Raw genomic sequence first — 26,805 nt, 5'->3', positions numbered from 1 at the left:
CACTATGAGAATAATGAATATACAAATCTCAATCTCTTGCCCAAAACCCTAGCAACAACCACAAGAGAATAAATGGGATACAAGGATCACGTCACTGCCCACAATATCTAAAACCTCCCCAAGTAATCACAGTAACAGTCTACTGTAGATTTGATCTAACCTGAGATGAGAACACTGCTAGATGATTGTGAACAGTCTCTCTGTTTTGTCCTTGTCTTCTTCCCTTTCTTTCTCTTCCTTTTCTGTCTTGTTCTCCTTCTTCTTTTTGGAATCTCGTTAGCACCAAAGATCTACCTCGTTGCTACCTTTTTATAGCTTTAATCTACCTCTAAAACGTAGTTATTATACCCCCTAATCTTAATTAGGGTTAGGTTAAAAGGGGGTATGGGCTGTAGACTGATAAAACCCACATGGACTGAATATGGGCCATCAGCCCAACAGTTGGCAGGTTGAAGGGGTTGCCACTTGCGGCAAGGATTGTAGGCGGGTCGTTGAAGGACGGGATGAACGAGGAGCACTAGAGAAACATCGCAGAAAGTGAAATCTGGCAACTACAGCAACACGAACCGGGTGTCCTGCCAGTCCTACAATTGAGCTATCAATGTCTTCCGTCACACCTAAAGCGGTGCTTTGTTTTCTGTTCCCTGTTCCCCAAAGATCATCTGTTTGATGGAGAACACTTGGTCCGGCTTTGGATGGCAGAAGGCTACTTTGCTCAAGACAACAATATGACGATGGAGGATACAGGAAGCCACTACTTCCTTGACTTAGTGAATAGGTCTTTCTTTCAGGAAGCTCCTTGGGGATCGACATATGTGATGCATGATTTGATACACGATCTTGCTCGGTTTATTTCAAAGGGAGAGTTTTGCAGGATCGATGATGATGAGTCGAAAGAGATCCCTAAGTTAATGGAGCTCTCCTGTTATGATAAATTACGGACCCTCGAGATCAATTCCGAAAGTCATTGTTTGACTTTCGAGTTAAAAGCCCTTTGTTCATTCAGTTTGAAAAATTAAAAAAAATTCGAGTGTTGATATTGCAGAAGTGTGGCTTGCGGTGGTTGCCTGAGAAAATTGGTGGCTTGATACACCTCCGCTACCTTGACATATCCTACAACCATTACATTAGGAGGTTGCCGGAGTCATTATGTGGTCTTTACAATTTGCGAGTACTGGATCTGTGGTGCTGTTCACTACAGAGTTTACCGCACGGCATGAGCAAGTTGATCAACTTGATGCATCTTAATGCAGCAGAGGAAATAATTTCCAAGATAAATAATATTGGGAAGCTGACTTCTCTTCAAGGATTATCTTCATTCAAAGTACTCAAGGATCAGGGACACAAGGTTGGTCAATTTGACGATCTGACACAGCTTCATGGAGAACTTCGAATTACCAACCTTGAGAACGTTGAAAGTAAACAAGAAGCAAGCAACGCTAATCTGAACAACAAACAGTACCTTGATGCACTGGCCCTAGAATGGACATCGGATGATGGCTCTGATTTAGACGGCAATGAATTAATTGTTTTGGAGGAGGTACTCGAAGGTCTCCGACCACATCAGGCTCTCAAACGTTTGACGATCAGAGGGTACAGTGGTGTCAGATCACCCAGTTGGCTGCAGGCAGAATTGTTAGCGAACCTGATAACTCTTGGTTTGAAAAATTGCAAAGCATGGGAGGATCTTTCATGTATTGGACACCTACCGAATCTCAAGAACCTTTACGTGAAGGGAATGCCTGCAGTGAAACAAATAAGTCATGGATTAAGTACAGAGAGCAAGTTCTTGCCTAATCTGGAAGAGCTAGTGCTGGAGAACATGGTGGCATTGGAGGAACTCCCGAGTCTTTCACAACTTTCAAATCTCAAGGTTCTTCACATCGAGCGAATGCCAGCAGTGAAAGAGATTGGACATGAATTCTTTAATCATATAGACAAGAATTGGTTACCTAAGCTAGAAAAGATACATCTTGAGGACATTCCAGCTTGTGAGAGACTCCCTTGTATTGGACAACTGCCGTGTCTTAAGATCCTTCGCATCGAGAGAATGTCAGCAGTGACGAAGGTAGGCCACGAGTTCTTTGGTTGTAGAGATCAAGGCAAATGTTTTCCAAGCTTGGAAGAACTCAAATTCAGCGACATGCCAGCATGGCAAGAGTGGTCATGGGCTGATGGCGGAGAGCTGTTTCCCTGCTTGCGTAGGCTTGAAATTGTAAGATGCCCGAAGCTTCAGAGGTTGCCTCCCCTCCCTCCACTTGAAACATTAAGATTAGATGAAGTCGGATTGACAGAAGCAACGTTGTTCTGTTTTCGGTAGGTTTTCCTTTCGTAGTCTCTGAGACCACTCTGAAATAGCTAGATTTTTTATCCAAGAACATAAAACTCAATACAACACTTAGTAAGGGTTTAATTGTAAAAGGCACAATTTATTTCACTATAATTATGTTTTTTATGGCTAGTTATTGGCAATTCTTTATACTATAATGATTTTATTTGTATTACGATTTTATTATGAAAATATATTTAAATATATGTCGCTTTTAAGAAAAAGTATGATAAGCGTTTTATTTAGCATTTAAAAAATATATATAAAGTTTAAGTTTTGTAAATTATATACGTATAAAAAAATTGATATTTATGTATATTTTAGAATGCATGCATTGAATGTTTAAAACATACTTAAGGATGATAAATTTTGTTTTTATGAGAGTTACAATATTTTCTTTGCTCATATTATTTTTTTTTTTATTTTCAGATCGAAGGAGTAGCTCATTTGCGGATATGATTTGAAGAACGATTTAAGTGTATTGTGCATTTAAATTAAATCGTATATGTGTAATTGGGCTTCAATGTTATGAACTTTTAAAGAGTCACTGAATTTGTTGTATGTGTTGGGAGTGGCTTGATTATAAATTGAATTATGTAATAGATATTATATGAAAATTATTTGTTTAGATTTTTCATCTTATATTTCTGTAGGAAATTTTATAACTTTGTGATGTTGGACCGATGCAAGCTTTCTACTAGCTAAAGGGCGTTATAGCTTCCCCTCTTGACTGACACAAATTATTTTTTATCTATAAAAAAATTATAATAATATGTAGAAATGATTTTTATTGTGCATAAGAGATATTTGAGTTTGTATGCTGTTGCTTATCTAATAAATTTGAATGTGCTTTCTTATAAGTCCGGTTGATGCATTGCACAGAGATCAAAATGATCAAAGAAGACATATCCATTGAAAATGGCATTTGTGTATACAGCTTTGAGTGCTTCCAAGGTAAAGCTTTTTATTTGTAAGTGGGCTGGTGGCTACAATTAACCTATTGGTCTTCGACAAGGGAGTAGAGTTCGCAAGGTTAATTTTTAATGGGGCAGAGGAGAGGATATGTGATAAAGAAGGAAGTGTAGAAAGCCTAAAGTGGCCAGCTTGGCCTTAAAGCAAGAAACAAATAACCCTATTGCCCATTTTTGTTCCATCAATCCGCTAATTATGCTATCAATTAGTAAAAATCTGAAGAGTGACGGATGAAAAGAACATTAAGATGCTTCTTCAAATTGCACTAAACAACATATAAGGGAATGAAACTAGTCATCAGGTTTAAGCATAGCAGAATCAAAATACACGTGAAATAGACTTCAAGTTTATAAAAGCTTTCCACAATAAATAAAAGATTGCCCTGTATTTACATAATGACATATCAAGACCGATCAACTAGAACATTGTAGATCATCAGGGAGCCGATCCCACTCGAAGGCGGACGCCATGACCGTCTCGCGACGGAGAAGCTTTCCACCACTCCTCGATGGACCGAGTGGTTTCACAAAGACCGAACAATAAAATGATAGAAGAATACATAAAAAAAATATTAATTAGGAGATAGTGAAAAAGAAAGTTTTTATATGCATCATAATATAGATAGTAAATATGGAGATTTCCTTCAAACAAAATCCTTTTTTCAGGAAGAGCGCCTCCATATATATATATATATATGGACTATTTTTTTCTTACTTTACGGTTTTACTTATTGTGTGCTTTATTTTTCTGCACAAACAATGACTAATTAATTGACCACCAGTCTCATGAGTTCACTTTGGCTCTATAAGAATTCTTTTGCTCTGATTCAAAATGGGTTCAAAGGTGGTGTGAGGTGTGGCTTTTGTGTTTCTTCTGGAACTAAAGGGAGACTTGCCTCTCATTCTCCTACTTCATCCTATCATTATCCTTCTCTTTCTCTTACTGTTTTTTATGAGCTACATTTGATATTTCTTATCTAAGTATATATGAGAAATTATAGTTAAACATGTTGAATCTCGTATTTTGATAATAAAACTACTTGATATATGTTTATGATTTAATCTGCGTTTTGAGTGACGCAGGATGCTTCGATCAGGATGAGACAATTAAAGTAGGAAAATCATGTTGTGCCGAAGGAACATGTCAGAAGATTGGACGTCGGGCCGATGGATCGGTCGACGTATCGACAGAAGGCTTCGGGCCGTGAACTCGGGCATTCGGCCAAGAAGAGCGGGTATTGTGCCAAGGATATCGGAGTTGCGGAGTCAACTGGCCGATTGGGCAATAGGCTGCAGGAGAGGACGATGCGCCGAAGAATCGGACGAAGCGTCGAGAGACCAATGACATGTCGGACAACTTGGTTAATTGCTTAGGATTAATTGTCTCGATCGAAGTTTTGATTTGTTGTGCAGGATTAACTACGATGAGAGTAAGACAAGCAGCAGGTGTTGCGCCGGAGTCAAGATCATGATCACGTTGGGAGTTCGAGAGTTCGACGGAAGTTCGGACGGTCGTCGGAGGTTCAGCGAGAACAGATCCGAGAAGTCCAGAAGCTTGCCAAGCGAAGCTCGTCGGAACTCGCCAAGTGGATCGTCGCAAAGTCCAGGAGTATGCCGGATGTCCGCAGAAGGATCACCGAGGGTTTATCGGATGATCGACGGAAGTTCGCCGGAAACTCGCCGGAAGAAGCGATTGACGCATCGGAGCAAAGCTGCAGGAGTTGTCTTAGAGTTAATCGTAGTTAGCACGATGATTAAGCTTGAAAATGGGAGGTGATCCCATTAGCTTAATCTTGGGGCAATTGGGCCCCTGAAAAGATTCAAATTGGGCCGAATGGAGCGAACCATTCGGACCCTGATTGCACCAGGCGGTGCAACCGCCTAGGCCAGGAGGTGCAACCGCCTAGGCCAGGAGGTGCAACCGCCTGGGCTGCGGGACTGGGCGGTGCAACCGCCCCAGCCAGGCAGTGCAACCGCCCAGGCCATGTCTTCCAGCGGGACTGGGCGGTGCAACCGCCCCAGCCAAGAGGTGCAACCGCCCAGGGCTCAGTCTCCAGGCGAGACTGGGCGGTGCAACCTCCTCTGTCAAGAGGTAGCACCGCCAGAGCTCAAGTTTCGAGCTCTGCCAAGAGGTGCAACCACCGAGCTCGGTCTTCGAGCTCTAGGCAGAGAGGTGCAACCTCTTTGGACAGGTGATGCATCGCCTGAGCTCGGTCTTCGAGCTCTGGCAGAGAGGTGCAACCACCTCTGGCAGAGAGGTGCATCAGCCTGAGCTCAGTTTCGAGCTCTGCCAGGTGATGCAACCACCGAGCTCAGACTTCGAGCTCTGCCAGGCGATGCAACCACTGAGCTCAGTCTTCGAGCTCTGGCAGAGAGGTGCAATCGCCTGAGCTCAGTCTTCGAGCTCTGCCAGGCGGTGCCACCTCTCCAGTCAAGAGGTGCAACCGCCTGATCCCGGAATTCCGGGATTTGATCGTTTTGAGCTCCAAATTTGAATTGGGTTGGGGCCTATAAATACCCCACCCATTCAACACTGAATCGACAATAGATTCACACCGAATTCTTGATCTTTTCAGTGATTCTAAGAGCTCAAATTTGTGTAAAGTCCTAAAGTTCTCCTCCTTCTGTTCTTCAAGTCTTGAGTTGTAAAGAGAGGAGAGATAGGATCTGTAAAGGTTGTCTCCTGAGCCTGTCAAAAGGAGAGAAACTGTAAAAGGGCAGTTAGCCTTCGCCCATTGAAGGAAGGCAGCTAGTTGACGTCGGTGACCTCGTCGGAGGAGGAAGCCAAAAGTGGAGTAGGTCAAGACTGACCGAACCACTCTAAATCTCTGGTTTGCTTTTACCTTGAGCACTTTATCATTACTGCAAACCTCCTACATTGCTACTGCCCTCTGCGCCTTTACGAACGAGTTTCTAAGCTCTGATCTTTCAGAATCTGCATTCAAACGTAAATCGTGTTTTCGTACGATCTTCACACTGCAATTTACGCTTACATTCGGATTCCATTTATAACTGCAAATTGCTTTCTACGTAAAACGCTTTTCAAGGTTCAAAACTGCTTTTAGACGCAAAACTACATTTAGACGTAAAATTACGTTTAGACGTAAAACTGCGTTTAGACGTAAAACTGCGTTTAGACGCAAAACTGCGTTTAGACGTAAAACTGCGTTTAGACACAAAACTGCGTTTTGACGTAAAACTGCGTTTTGACGTAAAACTGCGTTTGGACGTAAAATTGAGTTTAGACGCAAACTGCGCTTAGACGCAAACTGTGCTTAGACGCAAACTGTGTTTAGACGCAAACTGCACTGTGATTCTGCTTTTATATCAAAATCATTTTTTATCGGACGAACGCAGCTTTAGCTTTTAAATTGCTGTAAGATTTCCGCTGCACTAATTCACCCCCCCCCCCCCTCTTAGTGCTCTCGATCCTAACAAGACATACTAGTCCTTGTTATTTATTAAGAATTATAAAAAATATATATATAGGTTTTATGAGGTTATTAGTATTAGAAATATTTTTTTGATAGACTTGGACATTCCTTTTATTGTTTTATTAGTTATTGAATATGGTTTATTGATTTCATCCTTTTTACTTATGCGTGAAGCTCATCAATGAGATTAAAGAAAAACTTTGATTCAAAGTGAAAAGATTTGTTTCATCTTCTAGTAATCACTATTTTTTGTTTTGTCAAGGATATTATAAAATGATTAAAATGGTATACTATAGTTTGATGTTTTATGAAACTCAAGAATGTGATTTTTTTTATAAATGTTTTTAGATTTATGACACTTATAGCTTGTATTTTATTAAATTTAAGCTTATAACCCTTGTTGTTGTTATTGTTGTTCTAATGATCTCATTATAGGATGCTCCTCTTTACTAAGCAGTTTTTGTTATTCATGATGGCATTGTTAATCAAACATTAGGTGCGGCATCAAGACTATATTAAAATGATATGTCAGATATCTCATGGGTTGATAATTACAATTTAGACTTAAATAACTCATTTGTTATGAGGAAGATGATAAAAGTGATGATGTGTTTGAAAATGGATTGATTGAAGAAAGGTAACATTGATCCTAATATTTATACTTTATTTGATGTTGTTAGTGAGCAAGCTATCTTAAGTGAGAATATTATGATAATAATATTGAAGGAATGTAGGTTGAAAACTATGGTCTTCAAGATGATATTTTTCTTGTTATATATCTTGGTTTATTATAGTGAAGGTGATAAATTTGCTTCAAATGATTTTTTCATTGGTTAGGTATAAACCATATATATGATTTTTCGAATAAAATTGTGAAGGAGATCTTTCCAAAAATAAATTATGATTATTGTATGATTCATCTTTTAAAAAATACTATGACTGATGTATAAGAAAAAAATACTATATGGACTATTGTAAAGCCACTACCATATAGATACATGCAAAAATTTAGCAAAAAATATTTTAAAAAATAGTTTTTCTTACATACCTAGACTTAAAGAAAGAGAAATAAGCAACAATATTGCATATCATAATTATAACAAATGGATTGAAAAAATATAAATTCATTAGTAAAGTATACTCATGGCACCTATTATTTATATGATTAAAATGATAAAGAAGAAAAATTATCAACTAGTTATACATCCATCGTCAAGTAGCTCACGAATGAAAATATACTTTATCAACTATCATATAAATAAGTTGAAGGAGAAGGGACTATGATAATTTTCCTCACTCCCACAATGAATTACAAGTGTAGAGATCATATAGCAGCTTTGAGAAAAAAATTCTTTATGTCATTGTTTTGATATTTATAGAATTTTGGCTCTCAATTTATTTTCATTTTATGAAAAATATTATACAGTTGAAACATATAATAATACTTACAATGATAAAATATTTTTCACTAAAAGTAAATAATATTGGATATGAGAAGAAGATGACTACAATTTATTACTTTAGAGAAACACGATTGTAACACCTCAATTAGTCATATATTAAAATAAAATTAAGATTAACTTATAAAAGACGGATTAGTATATTACTATCAACTTTAACTTAAGTATTCTGATTAAAATATTAAGTAAAATAAAATTAATAGATTAGTTAACCTATTAGGTCCGGATTATGATAATGGAACAAGTTATAAGGAAAATAAAAGACAGGAATCAGATCTATATATTATGACAAGATAAATAAAAATTATTTACAGTATCAATAATAAAGATATAATCGTAATTAATATAAATTTATTTAAAAATGAGTAACCATATATCTCTAGATATGGATTTGGATTTCAGTAAAATCAACACTTAAAAAGTTAAATTTCTTTTGCCCTTTTCTTTTTTTTTTTGGCCTATCTAAGTTGAAATAGTAAAGATTTTTTTTTTTTGGCCAAAAATGACTTTAAATACGTGGGATAAAGTTCACTAGGGTTTTGAAAAAAAATATTTTTTTTGATACACGAGTTATACTATTTTGAATAGGGTTATATTGCTTTCTAATAATGGGCAGAAATAATGTAATACTGTATAAAAAAAATCAGTGTATCTTAAGATTTTTCATTTATATCACGAAGAGTCATGGGAACACATTATCGAAGTAAAGTACAATGTTTGATTAAACAAAGCATTATTGGACTAAAAAATTAAAAAAAGTGAACAATTTCAAATTAAGTGGGATAAAAAAACTATCAATTCATATTTAAAATAAATTAAAAATAAATCAAAATTCACTAAACTGATTATCAAAGTTTAAAGGTGATTCAAAGAAAAGTTAGTAAAACAAAAAAGACTTGATTTACCCTAATTTTAGATAAGATGTCATTGATTTTAAATAAAGGATCATAGATAATCAGTATAACCATATGGAAAATCAGTATAACTGAGACCCTATGTTTAAAAAAAGTCATACAGGGTCATTGGAAAACATTGTCAAAGTAAAATGAAGAAGAAAATGGAACATTAACTGACCCAAAAACCAATAATTTACTAATATCAATCATAAATTGAATCAAATAATTGTAAATTCCTAATTTAAATGAACAAAAATATTGAAAAAGTGGTCAAATTCACTTCATAACCCATTCTTAATGATATGAGGTAATTCTAGGGTGAATTCTAAAAAAAGAACCTCTTTTCTATTTTTAACTCCTGTAAATTAGGTAGTTTAAGTGAATTCAATCTTTAAAAGACTGACTTCATGTCATCTTACCTTTTTTAGTTAATTTAAACTGAAATTAAAATATTTTTAAGTCAAAAATCATTTCAATTACATGAAACAAGTATCAGAAGTACATGAGAGAATTCTATGAAGTTTTTACATCCTAAGCAATCAGTGTAATCACAAATTTTTTCATTTCTTAGCAAACAACAAAATTTCAGTTTTTCACATCAAGCAGGCTGATTAAAACATTCACTCTTTTTTCACAAACAAATGGCCGATATATTAGAAGGCAGATTTTCGATATATACTTTTCCCAAAAGTCTTTTTGCCATCATAAGCAATCCGTGTAATTCTAAATTAAGCATTGTTTGGAGAATATATCAAATCCTAAACATTTTAACTGTGAAATACCTATTGAATAGAAATACTTAATAGAATCTAAAGTGCTCCAAAAAGCATTAGAAAGTGACTAACATGAGATTGTGAAACACAACGTACAAACCCTATGGGAAAGTTATCCCGTTGACTTCGGAAAGATTCTTTACGGGAGACTTCTTATCAAGAGGGTTTTAGAAGTGTTCCTTGTGGGACACTTCTTATCTAGAGGACCTAGAGAGAGTTTCTTTCAGAGAATTTTTAGTCAAACAAGCTTGTACCTCGAGAAGTATTAAAGACAAAGGCAAAAATATAAAGACAAAGATGAAGTCGGCTTAATAAGATTGAGACGAACAATTCATATTGGTAGGACATAAACAATGATTGATCGTGTCAAATCGATTTACCTTAAACTGATTTTTTTTCTGATTTAACTACTATTTACCTGAGCCATTTTCTTCATAGGGTTATGTTAATGTTAAGGGTATTTGTATTTTATATAAAAAAAAAGTGTTATGCCAAAAAGAGAAAACATGAGACACTTCGTGTGAGATAAGAAAACATAAGTTTTTTTTTAAATAACTTATCTAGTAATTTATATTCAAAGTTGAAACTTACATGTAAATCGTTTTTCTATATCTTAAAAAGCATTTAGAGTGTACCATCTATTTTAGTAAATATTTATATTATTTTTAACTCTGCACAAATGCCAAATAGTATGATATATTAAACTATTATAATAAATATTTTATAAATAATTTTTATAAAGAGAACTTGAGAAGAATTCCTTATGGGGGTCTTTTTGTTGAGAAGACTTGCATCAAATTGACAAAATCGTGAAGATACAAAGAAAAAGACAAAATCGGACATGGAGAAAGAAAGGTTGCATCAAATTGATTCATGTTCAATTGATATATTTTTGTTTAGTTTAATTACTATTGACCCTGGTCATTTTTTTTGTATGGCTAGGCCAATATCAAGGATATTTTTTATATTTTATAAAAGAAGTAATACTACATGGGAAAAAAAAAAGAGATATTTCTCAGGAGATAATAGAAAATATAATTTTTAAAAAATTATTTAATAGTATAATTATTTAATATTTTTTATAAAGAAAATTTGGTGGAAATACTCGAAAGTCCTATAGATGGTTGAATGCACACTTCCAGAAAGTGGTGCAGAATTGGTTCAGATCAATCTAACGAATTAGTTAGGAGACAGTTTCCGAGAAGAATTGATGCTGCTAACCTCGCTTTCGAAGAAGACTTCTTCTTGAGGAGGAGAAGTCCTTGCCGCTGCAAATATCCATCTACTCTGAGAATCCTCTGCCCCTTTGTGCTCGGAGAAGAAGGATCAGCCCTGCACTGCGATGTCGTCGTGGATACTAGCAGGCTTGGGATCGCTCGGAGAGGCTTTCATCGGGAGCTTGATAGAAAAGATCAGCGACGATGCGATCCCAAGGTTGTCGGAGGTGTTCGGAATCGGAGCTAAGCCCGGAGACGGAACTGACCTCCTCAAGCTGAAGACTACTCTTACCGGGACTAAGCACATCATCGGCAGAGTCGAGAACATGTGGATTAAAGATGAAGACACGAAAAAGCAATTGAAGGAATTGGTGATGGAACTGAAGGACACTGCTTATGACGCTGAGGACTTGCTTGACGAGATCCAGTTCCGGGTTCTGAAGCAACAGATCGAGCAACAAGGAGCTCAGGGTGATGAGGCAAGTAACCAATCTTCTTCTTCTTCTTCCGGTCACTTTCCTTGGAAAAAGATGAAAATTTCGGTTCCTAAATTTACCAGTCGCTTCTTCGGTAGAGAAGATGATGTGAATAGAGTGAGGGAAATTCAGATGAAGTTAGATAAAATCACTACTTGCACAAAGGATCTCATTACTACTTTAGATGCTGATGAGAGACAGATGATAACGTCAGTAGTGCCCCGAACCACCACTTCCTTTCCGATAGAAACTCAAGTATTCGGACGAGAGGAACAGCTGAATCAACTTCTGGGACTGTTGCTGCAATCTGCCGACGGATCCGGATCTAGCGACGGTGGCATCTCTACCTTAACTATTGTTGGGATCGGAGGGGTCGGAAAGACTACTCTTGCTCAGCAAGCCTACAACCACGAGAGGGTGCAGGACTATTTTCAGCATGAGGTCTGGGTCTGTGTATCAGACAACTTCAACGTGGAAAGGCTTACCAAAGAGATCATAGAATCCATAACCGAGAATAAGTGTGATCTCAGCAACCTTGATACACTTCAAGTGGTTCTTAAGAAGAACTTGACCTCAAAAAGGTTCCTGCTTGTCCTCGACGATGTGTGGAACGAGGACAGTCTGAAATGGGAAAGATTTTGTGCACCATTGAGGTACGGAGAACCAGGAAGCAAGATTTTGATTACAACTCGCTCTAAAACGATTGCAGAAATGGTCGGCAATCCGATCCCTCTAGGAGGTCTGGATGAAACCAGCTATTGGAAATTGTTCAAAAAATGTGCATTTGGTTCCGAAGACGAAGGTGAATTTCCACAGCTAGAAGCCATAGCAAAGAAGATCGCTGGCAGGTTGAAGGGGTTGCCACTTGCGGCAAAGACGGTAGGCGGGATGTTGAAGGCGCAGATGAATGAGAAGCACTGGAGAAACATCGCAGGGAGTGAAATTTGGCAACTACCGCAAGACGAAGAGGGTCTCCTGCCAGTCCTGCAATTGAGCTATCGTGGTCTTCCCCCACACCTTAAGCGGTGCTTTGTTTTCTGTTCCCTGTTCCCCAAAGATTGTCGGTTTTATGAACCAGACTTGATCCAGCTTTGGATGGCAGAAGGCTACGTTGCTCAAGACAATATGAAAGACAATATGACGCTGGAGGCTATAGGAAGCCGCTACTTCTTTGACTTAGTGAATAGGTCTTTCTTTCAGGAAGCTCCTTGGGGATCGACATATGTGATGCATGACCTCATACACGATCTTGCTCAATTTATTTCAGAGGGAGAGTTTTGCAGGATCGATGATGACGAGTCGAAAGAGATCCCTAATACGACTCGTCATCTATCAGCAACATTAACCGATGGAACTAAGTTAATGGAGCTCTCCTGTTATGATAAATTGCGGACTCTCATGATCAATTACAAAAGTCATTGGTATGGCTTTGGAGTCAAGGGCTCTTTGTTCCCTCGGTTTGAAAGATTAAAAAACATTCGAGTATTGATATTGCAGAGCTGCGGCTTGCGAGAGTTGCCAGAGACAATTGGTGGCTCGATACACCTCCGCTACCTTGACATATCCCACAACCGTTACATTAGGAGGCTGCCAAAGTCATTATGCGGTCTTTACAATTTACGAGTACTGGATCTGCAGGGCTGTGAACTACAGAGTTTCCCACACGGCATGAGCAAGTTGATCAACTTGATGCATCTTAATGCGGAAGACGAAATAATTTCCGATATAAATGATGTTGGGAAGCTGACTTCTCTTCAAGGATTATCTTCGTTCAAAGTACTCAAGGATCAGGGACGCGAGGTTGCCCAACTAGGCGGTCTGAAACAGCTTCATGGACAACTTCGAATTTCCAACCTTGAGAACGTTGAGAGTAAACAAGAAGCAAGCAAGGCTAATCTGAACAACAAACAGTACCTTGATGCACTAGCCTTAGAATGGACATCGGATGATGGCTCCAGTTTAGACGGAAATGAATTAGTTGTGTCGGAGGAGGTACTCGAAGGTCTCCAACCACATCAGGCTCTCCAACGTTTGATGATCGTAGGGTACATTGGTGTCAGATCACCCAGTTGGCTGCAGGCACAATTGTTAGCGAACCTGATGACTCTTGGTTTGGAAAATTGCAAAGCATGGAAGGATCTTTCTTGTATTGGACAGCTACCGAATCTCAAGAACCTTTACGTGGGGGGAATGCCTGCAGTGAAACATATAAGTCATGAATTAAGTACAGAGAGCAAGTTCTTGCCTAATCTGGAAAGGCTAGTGCTGATGGACGTGGCATTGGAGGAACTCCCGAGTCTTGGACAACTGCCGAGTCTCAAGGTTCTTCGCATCGAGAGAATGCCGGCAGTGAAGAAGGTGGGCTATGGATTCTTTGGTTCTAGAGACCAAGGCAAGTGTTTTCCTAGCTTGGAGAAGCTCAAGTTCAGGGACATGCGAGAATTGGAAGAGTGGTCTTGGCCTGATGGCCGACAGCTGTTTCCCTGCTTGCGAGTTCTTGAAATTGTACAATGCCCGAGGCTTAAGAGGTTGCCACCCCTCCCTCCACTTGAAACATTAAGATTAGATGAAGTCGGATTGACAGAAGTTGCAGGGTTACGGGAAGGAATCCATGGAGGCGGCAGTTGTATAACTGCTTCTCTTTCATCATTGGAAATAAGTCAATGTCCAAATCTAAGAAACCTGGAAGAAGGGTTGCTATCGCACAGCTTCCCAAATATCGGTGACATTGCGATATTGGAATGTGCGGAACTCGTGTGGCTGCCGGTGAGGGAGCTTAAAGAACTCACCTCCCTTAAGAAATTGTCAATCCGCAGTTGCCCGAAGCTCTTGAGCATGACGCGAGATGGGGACATTGACATCCCCCTCCCACCCTCGATCGAGGAACTAGTGCTGTTTGACTGTGGGAATCTGAGAAAATTGCTACCGGGCTGCCTGCACAACTTGACCTCACTCACTCGATTGGAAATAGGCGACTGCCCGTCCATAGAATCTCTTCCTGAAACGTCGCTGGTTCACCTGAAACGACTTGAATATCTGAAGATTTGGAAATGTGGTGAGTTGAGATCAAAAGACGAGTTGTTGCTGAATGAAGGGAATAAGCAAGTGGAGGGTTCGTCGGTGAGTCAATTATGCATCGACGACACAGCCCTGTTCAAACTATCGCTCTTACGAAGGACACTTCCATCCGTCCGTGCTCTCAAAATCTCAAACTTTCCTCGAGCGACGATGTCTGGTGAGGAGGAGCAGTTGTTGCGAAGCCTCACAGCTCTCAGATCGCTAGAATTCTTGGATTGCAAGAATCTACAATCGCTACCGACAGAGTTGCATGCCCTTCCCTCCCTCCGGCTTTTAGCAATATTTGGATGTCCGGAGATTCAGTCGCTACCTGAGAAGGGGCTGCCGACGTCCCTCAGGAATCTAATTTTCATTGGCTGCCATCCGATGCTGAGTGAGCAGCTGAAAAAGCATTTGGACGAGATGAAGAGCTCGGGTCGATTTTTGCCTGTTGACCAATTGGAGATACATGAAGGTACATCACATCCAACCATTGCTTCTCCGCATCGATACCATTGGCTCCTACAGAGTGGTCTCTAAGACCACTCTGTAATAGCTAGATTTTTTATCCAAGAACATAAAACTAAATACAAGACTTAGTAAGGGTTTAATTGTAAACGGCACAATTTATTTTACTATATTTATGTTTTTTATGACTAGTTATTGGCAATTCTTTATACTATAATGATTTTACTTGTATTACGCTTTTATTATGAAAATATATTTAAATATATGTTGCTTTTAAGAAAAAGTATGATGAGCATTTTATTTAGCATTTAAAATACATATAAAGTTTAAGTTTTGTAAATTATATATGTATAAAAAATTGATATTTATGTATATTTTAGAACGCATGCATTGAATGTTTAAAAATTTCTTATTTTAAAAAATACTTAACTATTGTAAATTTTGTCTATATATGAGTTACAATGTTTTCTTTGCTCATATAATTTTTTTTTAATTTTCAGATAAAAGGAGTAGCTCTAGATATGATTCAGAAGAAGAAGAAGAAGAAGAAGAAGTAGAATTGTCTGATTTAGAAGAAGAAGAAGAAGAAGAATTGTCCGAGTAACAGTATTGCACATTTAGATTACTTTGTATATGTGCTATTTAGACATCAATATTATGAACTTTTAAGAAGTTATTGAATTTGATGTGCTATTTGGACTTCAATATTATGAACTTTTAAGGAGTTATTGAATTTGTTGTATGTGTTGTGAATGGATTGATTATAAATTGAAATGTGTAATAAATGTTATATGAAATTTATTTGTTTATATTTTTTATCTTATATTTCTGTAGAATAATTTATTACTTTGTTACGTTCGACCAATGCAAGCTTTCTACTAAATATAATTGTTTTACAGCAATATGTAGAAACTGTCTTTGTTGAGATCAGAGACATATGATTGATGAGTGGATCATGCACAAGTGATAGAACTGACGTCAAAGTTTATATGTTAGCATCATATACGTCATTCTATATATTTATATTTATTTTTAAAATAATACGCAAGAATTATTGAAAGTTAGATGTTTTGACATATTTCTTCAAGTGTTATAAGAGGTAACAAAATGTAACTATATATATCGTTCAGCATATTTCCTTTATCCTTTAGAATTTAAATGTCATTCACTACTTTGCACTTCATCCACTGACAGATGATGAAAAGATTATTTTATAAATTTCTAAAACGAAAAAGATAAACATAAAACAAATCACACATAATGTTTTAGTCCAATTATGAACACATATTCGCATGATAAGAGTAGGCGCATAAACTTAAAGTAATAAAGTAATGTGTTGGCCAAAAAAACCACAAACTTATAATACTAAGGAAACATATGAATTGATAAATTCTTCTTGCTTTTGTAACATTTTATTGCATTTCCCGTGAAAAAATAGGTATTAGGATCCTCAACAAACATAAAAAACGTGTCACGCAAGTAAAAACATCATAGTAATCAGAAGCAAGAACAATGAATTTTCCCATGTACCAAATGAAGATTCTTTGGTTGATAATATAATTATTTTAATTACAGAATTATTGCCATAAACATTAAGTAGGTCCCCATAAGAGTGTCTTTTGTTCCTAAGAATCAAATTCTTTATTAATGTGGTACATTTCAGATTATAAGAATTTGGCTTTTGTTCTTAAGAATCAGATTCTTTATTAATGTGGTACATTTCAGAACATGCAACATGATTTTAAGCTATCTCTAATTGATTAATTATGAAGTTGATACAATAGCACTGTATCAGTTGACACAATATAACTTTTCAATGAACATAATATATCATGTCAAAAATCATAATGAAATTATCATCTGCATTGTGAGAGGAGGAGGTAGCAGGCTGACATAACTTATCTCATGGTCATTTGAATGGAGATTTAGGGGCATCTTGTCAATCCCATTTACCTCCTTTTGTTCCTCGAGATGGATTTTGCATCTAAACTCAGCCTCTTAAAGTCATACCACATGGGGCTGATAACCCTTAATTTTTATTTTTATTTTAGCAGATTTCTCCACAAATGAAGCTACTTACTTGTGGTTTGGATGGGCCCCTAAAGTTGTGTCTTCCATCGAGACAAAAGAAGTAAGGATGATCATAAGGTATTAACCATATTAATCATTGGCATTATAACGTACAAGTCATATGGAGCATACGCTTGTATGGTAAAAAATATTTTTTAGAATACAAAAATAGTTGTAATAAAAAAAAAAGAGAGACATTGACCTTTATTTTATGCATCACCCTTAATTAGGTGATTTGCATCTTGTTCATAAAGTATACGAAATCTACCCACCAATCTTTCAATTATTTGAACTTGTTCATTAATCATAAAAGATCCAAACTGACACCAAATAGTCTACTTCTTTGTTCTAAAAGTACAATTTATTAGTTAAACTGCAGAATTAGAAGAAGAGCTCTATAGAACTGCATAAAAAATTAATTAGCTGAGAGAGCTACTCTTCTCTCTAAAAATATATATATTTCTATACAATATAATATATGTGGTCGGTCAATTAGTAGTCTCATTCCTTTTTCTATATACATACATTATAAAAAAAAATCAAGTCACATAAAGATATGTCAAATATCTTCAACTAAATTTCTTTTATCATCTAAGAGGTAAGAATAATTTTGCAAAAGATCCACACCCATGCATTTGAGTCTGACTTCTCACTTCACATAAATCATTTTGACTTCATCCTAAACAACAAATTCACTCTTGACAATAATAATCTCACAATAAAAAATAATCTTCGTTTTCAACATATATGCAACAAAGTATATCAATACCATTTCTTAAGATAAATTTTATCTCTATTAACGATGATAATTAAGTGTCAAAAAAATGAATGTTGTAACTAAGACTTTAAACTTAAACAGGAAGATAGTGATATTAATTTTATATAGTGATTGTTGAAACCAATTGATAAGTATTAATATTTTAATCTGTGTTTTGAGTGACGCAGGATGCTTCGATCAGAATGAGACAATTAAAACAAAAAAATCACGTTGGGTCAGAGGAACATATCAGAAGATAAGGCGTTGGACCGGTGGATCGGTCGACGTATCGATAGAAGACTTTGGGCCATGTATTCGGGCATCGGGCTAAGAAGAGTGAATATTGCGCCAAGGATATCGGAGTTGCGGAGTCAACTTGTCGATTGGGCAATAGGCCGCAAAAGAGGACGATGCGTCGAAGAATCGGATAAAACGTCGAGAGACCAATGACATGCCAAACAACTTGATTAATGCTTAGTATTAATTGTCTAGATCAAAGTGTATTTTTACATGTGCATGATTAACTATGAGACCTAGGCATGAAGCAAAATGAAGTCCCGGAGTTAAGGACGCGACATCGTTGGGAGTTCGAGAGTTCGTCGAAAGTCTAAATGTTCGTTGGAAGTTCTAGCAGAACCAGCCGAGAAGTCACGGAGCTTTGCAAGAAACTCGTCAGAACTCGCCAAGAAGATCGTCGTGAAGTCTAGGAGCTTGCCAAGAGTCCGTCGGAACATTGCCGAGAGATCGTCGGAAGCTCATAGAAAGAACCAAGACTAACGGACATATTTAGCTTAGAACATGTCTTAGGAATCGTAGTTAGCACATAATTGGACTTGGATTTAGGCCAACCCAATTAAGGGCCAGCTAGGCCCATGTAAGAACTGTGTTGGGCCCAATAAGAAGCCCAAACAGTGTCCTAAGAATTCTCACCGTCATGGCATAGTCTTTGAGACTATGTCAGGCGGTGGTATTGCCAGTTTGGACTGTTGTACCGGGCAAGGTGCTAGGTGGTGGTACCGTCCAGCATAGCCTCCCAAGTGGTGGTACCACCCATGACAGTGTCCGCCAAACTGACACTGGGCAATGGTACCACCCATGCCCGGGGAACCCAGGATGAGATGTTTTTAGGCTCCAAGTTTGAATCAACTTGAAGCCTATAAATACCTCTCTCATCCCTGGTTAAAGCATACAAGCACAGAGCATTTAAAAGTGAGAAAACTCTACTATAATTTCTTTAGAATCCACCTCTTTGAGTTTAAGTGTTAGAATAGCTTAAGAAGAGAGTGAGTACTTATAAGTGTTATCTCCTAAACCCGATAAAAGGAGAAGAGGGGTGTAAGAAGGAGGTTGATCTTCGCCTAGTAAAGAAAGATCGTTAGTGGATGCCGGTAGCCTCGACGGAAGAGGAATCAGATGAGTGGATGTAAGTCACGGTTGACCGAACCACTATAAACTATCGTCTTCTTTGGTTTGCATTTTATTCTTGTCATTTACTTACTACAAACTACTTAGATAGTCACTATGCTTCCATGTTATTAACTTTCCAAAATTGATTTTCAGCGTAAACGACTTTTATCGTACGAAGGTTTTTTGAATCGACGTAGTTTTTACGGTTGCACTAATTCACCCCCTCTTAGTGCTGATTGCTTTCCTAAAAGTGATACTATCTTAATTTGTTAGTAACTTTTAATAATTGTAGATTGGAAAGCTTTTTGAGATATGATAACTTTTTATGGTATTAGTAATCTATAAAAATTTGAAACTAAATCATAATGTACAAAATATTGAAATAACTTTAATAATGACTCGTTGAGTCGGACGTGGGCTTTGATCATGGTAAACATGAGTGTCGACGTCATGTTTCCACATGATCATAATATTCTGCGCTGTGGTTTATAGAGGAACGACAGTTTGGTGTGAGCATTTTGAGAATATTTTGATGCACCTAATACTAAAAAACTAAAGGCCTACACCTCTTTATTGTAAAATGAGTGGCCATTCTTGAGTTATCAACGTACGTAGAATTCGTCAACAGATCATAAAAGAAAAGATCTGAGGCTCACCTTTTAGTCTACACCATATGTGATCATAAAAGAAACGAGTTCTCCTTTTCATGGTAGGGGACCTGCAAAGAAGGCTTGTAACCATCCACAACCACCACCACAACATTGTCAGCATTCTGATCACAATCTAAAGGACTACCCGTAGAGATCTCACATCAGTAATAGCTTGGACGATGACCAGGAAAACAAGATTGAGCTTTTGATTTGACTCAATGCTCAATTATGCAATGTATAATAATTCGACACACTTTTCTATTCCATCATACTTTGCATTTAAGTATTTGTATAACTAATAAATTGTTCATATCAGATGAACGAACCACCACTTCCTCACCCATAGAAACTCAAGTATTCGGACGAGAGGAACAGCTGAATCAACTTCTGGGACTGTTGATGAAATCTGCCGACGGATCCGGATCTAGCAACAGTAGCATCTCTACCTTAACTATTGTTGGGATCGGAGGGGTCGGAAAGACTACTCTTGCTCAGCAAGCGTACAACCACGCGAGGGTGCAGGACTGTTTTCAGCTTAAGGTCTGGGTCTGTGTATCCGACAACTTCAACGTGGAGAGGCTTACCAAAGAGATCATAGAATCCTTAACCAGGAATACGTGTGATCTCAATAACTTTGATACACTTCAAGTGGTAGTTAAGGAGAAGTTGACCTCAAAAAGGTTCCTGCTTGTCCTCGACGATGTGTGGAGCGAGGACAGCCTGAAATGGGAAAGATTTTGTGCACCATTGAAGCACGGAGAACCCGGAAGCAAGATTTTGGTTACGACTCGCTCTAAAAAGATTGCAGACATGGTTGGCAATCCGTTCCCTCTAGATGGTCTGGATGACGCCAGCTATTGGGAATTTTTCAAGCAATGTGCATTTGGTTCCGAATACGCCGGTGAATGTCCACAGCTAGAAGCCATAGCAAAGAAGATCGCTTACAGGTTGAATGGGTTGCCACTTGCGGCAAGGACGGTAGGCGGGTTGTTGAAGCCGCAGATGAATGAGAAGCACTGGAGAAACATCGCAGGGAGTGAAATCTGGCAACTACAGCATGACGAAAAGGGTGTCCTGCCAGTCCTACAATTGAGCTATCAATGTCTTCCCCCATACCTTAAGCGGTGCTTTGTTTTTTGTTCCCTGTTCCCCAAAGATCATCGATTTTATGAAGGAGATGACTTGGTCCGGCTTTGGATGGCAGAAGGCTACGTTGCTCAAGACAACAATATGACGATCGAGGATACAAGAAGCCTCTACTTCATTGACTTAGTGAATAGGTCTTTCTTTCAGGAAGGTCCTGTGGGATGGGAATATATGATGCATGACCTGATACATGATCTTGCTCAGTTTATTTCAGAGGGGGAGTTTTGCATGATCGATGATGATGAGTCGAAAGAGATCCCTAATACGATTCGTCATCTGTCAGCAACATTAACCGATAAAACTAAGTTAATGGAGTTCTCCTGTTATGAGAAATTACGGACCCTCATGATCAATTATAAAAGTCATTGGCATGACATTGGAGTCGAGGGCTCTTTGTTCCTCCAGTTTGAAAGATTAAAAAACATTCGAGTGTTGATATTACAGAGGTGTGGCTTGCGGGAGTTGCCTGAGACAATTGGTGGCTCGATACACCTCCGCTATCTTGACATATCTCACAACTTCTACTTTAGGAGGCTGCCGGAGTCGTTATGTGGTCTTTACAATTTGCGAGTACTGGATCTGTGGGGCTGTGAACTACAGAGTTTCCCGCACGGCATGAGTAAGTTGATCAACTTGATGCATCTTAATGCAGAAGACAAAATAATTTCCGAGATAAATGATGTTGGGAAGCTGACTTCTCTTCAAGGACTGTGTTCATTTAAAGTACTCAAGGATAAGGGACACGAGGTTGCCCAATTAGGCAGTCTGAAATATCTTCATGGAGAACTTCGAATTACCAGCCTTGAGAACGTTGAGAGTCAACAAGAAGCAAACAAGGCTAATCTGAACAACAAACAGTACCTTGGTGCACTGGCCTTAGAATGGACATCGGATGATGGCTCCAGTTTGGACGGCAACGAATTAGTTGGGTCGGAGGAGGTACTTGAAGGTCTCCAACCACATCAGGCTCTCCAACGTTTGATGATCGTAGGGTACATTGGTGTCAGATCACCCAGTTGGCTGCAGGCACAATTGTTAGCGAATCTGAGAACTCTTAGATTGATAAACTGCAAAGCATGGAAGGATCTTTCATATATTGGACAGCTACCGAATCTCAAGAAACTTTACGTGAAGGGAATGCCTGCAGTGAAACAAATAAGTCATGGATTAAGTACAGAGAGCAAGTTCTTGCCTAATCTGGAAGAGCTAGTGCTGGAGAACATGGTGGCACTGGAGGAACTCCCGAGTCTTGGACAACTGCCGTATCTCAAGGTTCTTCGCATCGAGAGAATGCCGGTAGTGAAGAAGGTGGGCGATGGATTCTTTGGTTCTAGAGACCAAGACAAGTGTTTTCCTAGCTTGGAGGAGCTCAAGTTTAGGGGCATGCCACAATGGGAAGAGTGGTCTTGGGCTGATGGCCGACAGCTGTTTCCCTGCTTGCGAATTCTTGAAATTGTACGGTGCCCGAGGCTTAAGAGGTTGCCACCCCTCCCTCCGCTTGAAACATTAAGATTAGATGAAGTCGGATTGACAGAAGTTGCAGGGTTACGGGAAGGAATCCATGGAGGCGGCAGTTGTATAACTGCTTCTCTTTCATCATTAGAAATAATTCAATGTCCAAATCTAAGAAATCTGGAAGAAGGGTTGCTATCGCACAGCTTCCAAAATATCCGTGACATTGCGATATTGGAATGCGCTGAACTCGTGTGGCTGCCGGTGAAGGAGTTTAAAGAGCTCACCTCCCTTGAGAAGTTGTCAATCCGCAGTTGCCCGAAGCTCTTGAGCATGACGCAAGATGGGGACAATGACATCCTCCTCCCACCCTCAATCAAGCAACTAATGCTGTCTGACTGTGGGAATCTGGGAAAATTGCTACCGGGCTTCCTGCACAATTTGACCTCACTCACACGATTGGAAATATGCGGCTGCTCGTCCATAGAATCTCTTCCAGAAACGTCGCTGCTTCACCTGAAACGACTTGAATATCTGAAGATTTGGAAATGTGGTGAGTTGAGATCAATAGACGGGTTGCGAGTTCTGGAATCCCTCAGAGAATTGACCATCAAACTATGTCCCAAGCTGTTGCTGAATAAAGGGAATGAGCAAGTGGAGGGTTTGTCGCTGCCTAAATTATGCATCGACGACACAGCCCTGTTCAAACTATCGCTCTTAAGAAGGACACTTCCATCCGTCCGTGCTCTCACAATCTCAAACTTTCCTCGAGCGACGATGTCTGATGAGGAGGAGCAGTTGTTGCGAAGCCTCACAGCTCTCAGATCGCTAGAATTCTTCAATTGCGAGAATCTACAATCGCTACCGAGAGAGTTGCATGCCCTTTCCTCCCTCCGGCTTTTAAAAATAATTAGATGTCCGAAGATTCAGGTGCTACCTGAGAAGGGGCTACCGACGTCCCTCACGAATCTAATTTTCAGTTATTGCCATCGGATGCTGAGGGAGCAGCTGGAAAAGCACTTGGCCGAGATGAAGAGCTCGGGTTGATTTTTGGCTGTTGATCCATTGGAGATACGTGAAGGTACATCACATCCAACCATTGGGTTTTCGTTGTTTTCGGATGGTTTTCCTTCCAAGTCTGTGAGACCACTCAGTAATAGCTAGATTTTTATGCAAGAACATATAACTAAATACAAGACTTAGTAAGGGTTTAATTGTAAAAGGCACAATTTATTTCACTACATTTATGTTTTTTATGACTAGTTATTGGCAATTCTTTATACTACAATTATTTTACTTGTATTACGCTTGTATTGTGAAAATATATGTAAATATATGTTGCTTTTAAGAAAAAGTATGAGAAGCATTTTATTTAGCATTTAAAATACATATAAAGTTTAAGTTTTGTAAATTATATGTGTATGAAAAATTGAGATTTATGTATATTGTAGAACGCATGCATTGAATGTTTTTCGTTGTTTTCGGTTGCTTTTCCTTCCGAGTCTCTGACACCACTCCGTAATAGTTAGATTTTTTTATCCAAGAACATAAAACTCAATACAAGACTTAGTAAGGGTTTAATTGTAAAAGGTGCATTTTATTTCTCTACGATGAATCCTCAACTATATTTATTTTGTTATGACTAGTTAATGATTTTTTTTTAAACTATAATGATTTATGATATGATATATGATTTTAGTTGTATTATGCTTTTATAATGAAAATATATTTAAATATATGTTGCTGGAAAAAAAAAGTATGATAAGCAATTTATTTAGCATTTAAAATACATATAAATTTTAATTTTCGTAAATTATATGTAAACAAAAAATTGATATTTATGTATGTTTTAGAATGCATGCATTGAATGTTTAAATGATTCTTATGTTAAAAAAATTAATTAATTATGATAAATTTTGTTTGTATGCGAGTTACAATATTTTCTTTGCTCATATAATTTTTTTTTATTTTCAGATACATGGAGTAGCTTGGATTATCGTTTTAAGGAGCTTTTAAGACGGAAGTTAGGTCACACAACATTGCACTTTTAGATTTCTTTGTATATGTGTAATTTGGATTTGAATATTATGAATTTTTAAGGAGTTATTGAATTTGTCGTATGTGTTGTGAGTGGATTGATTGTAAATTGAAATATGTAATAAATATTATATGAAAATTATTTGTTTAGATTTTTCATCTTATATTTCTGTAGGAAAATTTGTCACAAAATGTTGGACAAATGCAAGCTTTCTACTAGCTTGATAAATTATTATTTTTTATAAATAAAATTATTTTACAGTAATATATAATAATTATCTGTGTTAAGATATCCGATTCGTCAATGTATTATATACAAATGATAGAACTCACGTTCAAGTTTATATGTGAGCATCATATATGTCTTTTAAAATATTTATTTTATTTTAAAATAACATGTAAATTTTGCATGTGGAGAAATCATCAGACAATAAAGAATAATTTATTTTTTAATTTATGCCCCCACATTTCAAGTGTTATAAGAGTTAACAATGCAAATACCAATCGTTCAAATTAATTCCTTTGTACTTCATCCACTCCCAGAAGATAGATGATGAAAAGATTATTTTGCAATTTTCTGAAAAGAAAAATGACAAACATAAAACAAATCACTCATAATGTTTAGTACCAATTATGAACACATATTAGCATGATAAGAGTAGGAGCATATACTTGAAGTAATAAAATAATGTGTGAGCCAAAAATCTACATAAACATATAATACTCGGAAACATATGAATTGATGAATTCTCTTTGCTTTTGTAACCTTTTATTGCTTTGACTGTGAAAAAATAGCACAGGAACGTACCAAAGAAAACACTGCTCTAAGGTAGTATCAAAATATGACTGAATGTAACCTAATTCAACTAAATCTTGACTATGATCTGCCTTGCATTATATTCTCTCATTTCCCACTCTATTTGGTTATAATTTATGCTCTTATAAAGTATGAGGTTCGTAAACAAACTTAAATGTATATCCTCTTAAAGTTTAGAAATAGCAAATTTACATAAGAATTGGAGATTAATAAAATGGTATCATTGAAGAGTGTGAAAACCTCCAAATATCAATTACAATATATATATATATATATATATATATATATATATATATATATATATATATATATATAATCAACCCTTAAAAAGTTGATTTTTTTTTAAATTTTTTCCTATTTTTTTGGCCTATCTAAGTTGAAATGGTAAGGATTTTTGGGGCAAAAAATGGCTTTAAATAAGTGGGATAAAGTTCTATGAGGTTTTGAAAAAAATATTTTTTTTGATACATGAGCGATACAATTTTCAATAGGGTTATATTGCTTTCTTATAAAGGACTCGAAATGATGTAACCCTGTAAAAGAAAAAAAGTCAGTGTAATAATCATCGGAACACACTATCAAAGTAAAGTATAAGGTTTTTGAGTCAACAAGAACAAACGAAGCATTATTTGACCAAAAATTAAAAAAATAATAATAATAATTTCAACCAAATCAATTCACATTTTAAATAAATAAAAAAGAAAAATTGATCAAAATTCACTTAACTTATTCTCAAAGTTTAAAGTTGATTGGAGGGTAAGTTAGTAAAAAAAGGTTTGATTTACTCTAATTTTAAATAGGATTTCATTGATTTTAAATAGAAAATCAGAGTAGTTGAGACCCTATTTCTAAAAAAATTCATCTAGCATCATTGGAAAACATTGTGAAAGTAAAATGAAGAGGAAAATGGAACATTGATTGACTGAAAAACCAATAATTTACTAAAATCAGTCTTAAACTGAGTCAAATAACTATAAATTCCTAATTTAAATGAACAAAAAAATTGAAAAAATTGTCAAAATTCACTTCACAACCCATTCTCAATGATATGAGGTGATTCTAGGGTGATTTCTCAAAAAAGAACCTTTTTCTATTTTTAACTCTTGTAAATTAGGTAGTTTAAGTGAATTCAATCTTTGAAAGGCTGCATTCATGTCATCTTACTTTTTTTTAGTTAATTTATACTGAAATTAAAATATTTTTAAGTTAAAAATAATTTTAATTACATGAAACAAGTACCGGAAGTACGTGAGAGAATTCTATGAAGTTTTTACATCCTAAGCAATCAGTGTAACCATAAATTTTTTTCATTTCTTAGCAAACAACAAAATTTCTGTTTTTTACATCAAGCAAGCTAACAAAAATATTTACTTTTTTTTCACAAACAA

At 37.0% G+C, this 26,805-nt stretch overlaps 3 protein-coding genes across 3 annotated transcripts; all 3 read left to right on the top strand.

The window, feature by feature from the left end:
* The first annotated feature begins 1,055 nt into the window (after window positions 1–1,055).
* Window positions 1,056–2,931, top strand: LOC135632775 (putative disease resistance protein At3g14460). The gene is made up of 2 exons (XM_065141546.1): window positions 1,056–2,316; window positions 2,759–2,931. The coding sequence occupies exons 1-2, from the start codon at window positions 1,217–1,219 to the stop codon at window positions 2,769–2,771; spliced, it is 1,113 nt and encodes a 370-aa protein (XP_064997618.1). The 5' UTR covers window positions 1,056–1,216; the 3' UTR covers window positions 2,772–2,931.
* An 8,115-nt stretch (window positions 2,932–11,046) lies between these two features.
* Window positions 11,047–15,920, top strand: LOC135586327 (putative disease resistance protein RGA4). Its single transcript, XM_065142506.1, has 2 exons — window positions 11,047–15,088; window positions 15,582–15,920. The coding sequence occupies exons 1-2, from the start codon at window positions 11,206–11,208 to the stop codon at window positions 15,683–15,685; spliced, it is 3,987 nt and encodes a 1,328-aa protein (XP_064998578.1). The 5' UTR covers window positions 11,047–11,205; the 3' UTR covers window positions 15,686–15,920.
* A 4,429-nt stretch (window positions 15,921–20,349) lies between these two features.
* On the top strand, window positions 20,350–23,814 carry LOC135632917 (putative disease resistance protein RGA4). Its single transcript, XM_065141786.1, has one exon. It carries the CDS (start codon window positions 20,365–20,367, stop codon window positions 23,608–23,610), a length of 3,246 nt encoding a protein of 1,081 aa, XP_064997858.1. The 5' UTR covers window positions 20,350–20,364; the 3' UTR covers window positions 23,611–23,814.
* The last annotated feature ends 2,991 nt before the right edge of the window (window positions 23,815–26,805 follow it).

The sequence above is a fragment of the Musa acuminata genome, chromosome BXJ3-3 (genome assembly GCF_036884655.1).
Source record: "Musa acuminata AAA Group cultivar baxijiao chromosome BXJ3-3, Cavendish_Baxijiao_AAA, whole genome shotgun sequence".
Taxonomy (NCBI): domain Eukaryota; kingdom Viridiplantae; phylum Streptophyta; class Magnoliopsida; order Zingiberales; family Musaceae; genus Musa; species Musa acuminata.
Note: the sequence above shows the minus strand (reverse complement) of the source record. Positions and strands in the feature narration are given on the sequence as shown.

Coding starts and splice junctions, on each gene's coding strand:
- LOC135632917 (XM_065141786.1), top strand. CDS start 20,365: ATGAAATCTGCCGACGGATCCGGATCTAGCAACAGTAGCATCTCTACC.
- LOC135632775 (XM_065141546.1), top strand. CDS start 1,217: ATGAGCAAGTTGATCAACTTGATGCATCTTAATGCAGCAGAGGAAATA.
- LOC135586327 (XM_065142506.1), top strand. CDS start 11,206: ATGTCGTCGTGGATACTAGCAGGCTTGGGATCGCTCGGAGAGGCTTTC. Junction 15,089..15,581: donor CCAATTGGAGATACATGAAG/GTACATCACATC, acceptor TTTAATTTTCAG/ATAAAAGGAGTAGCTCTAGA.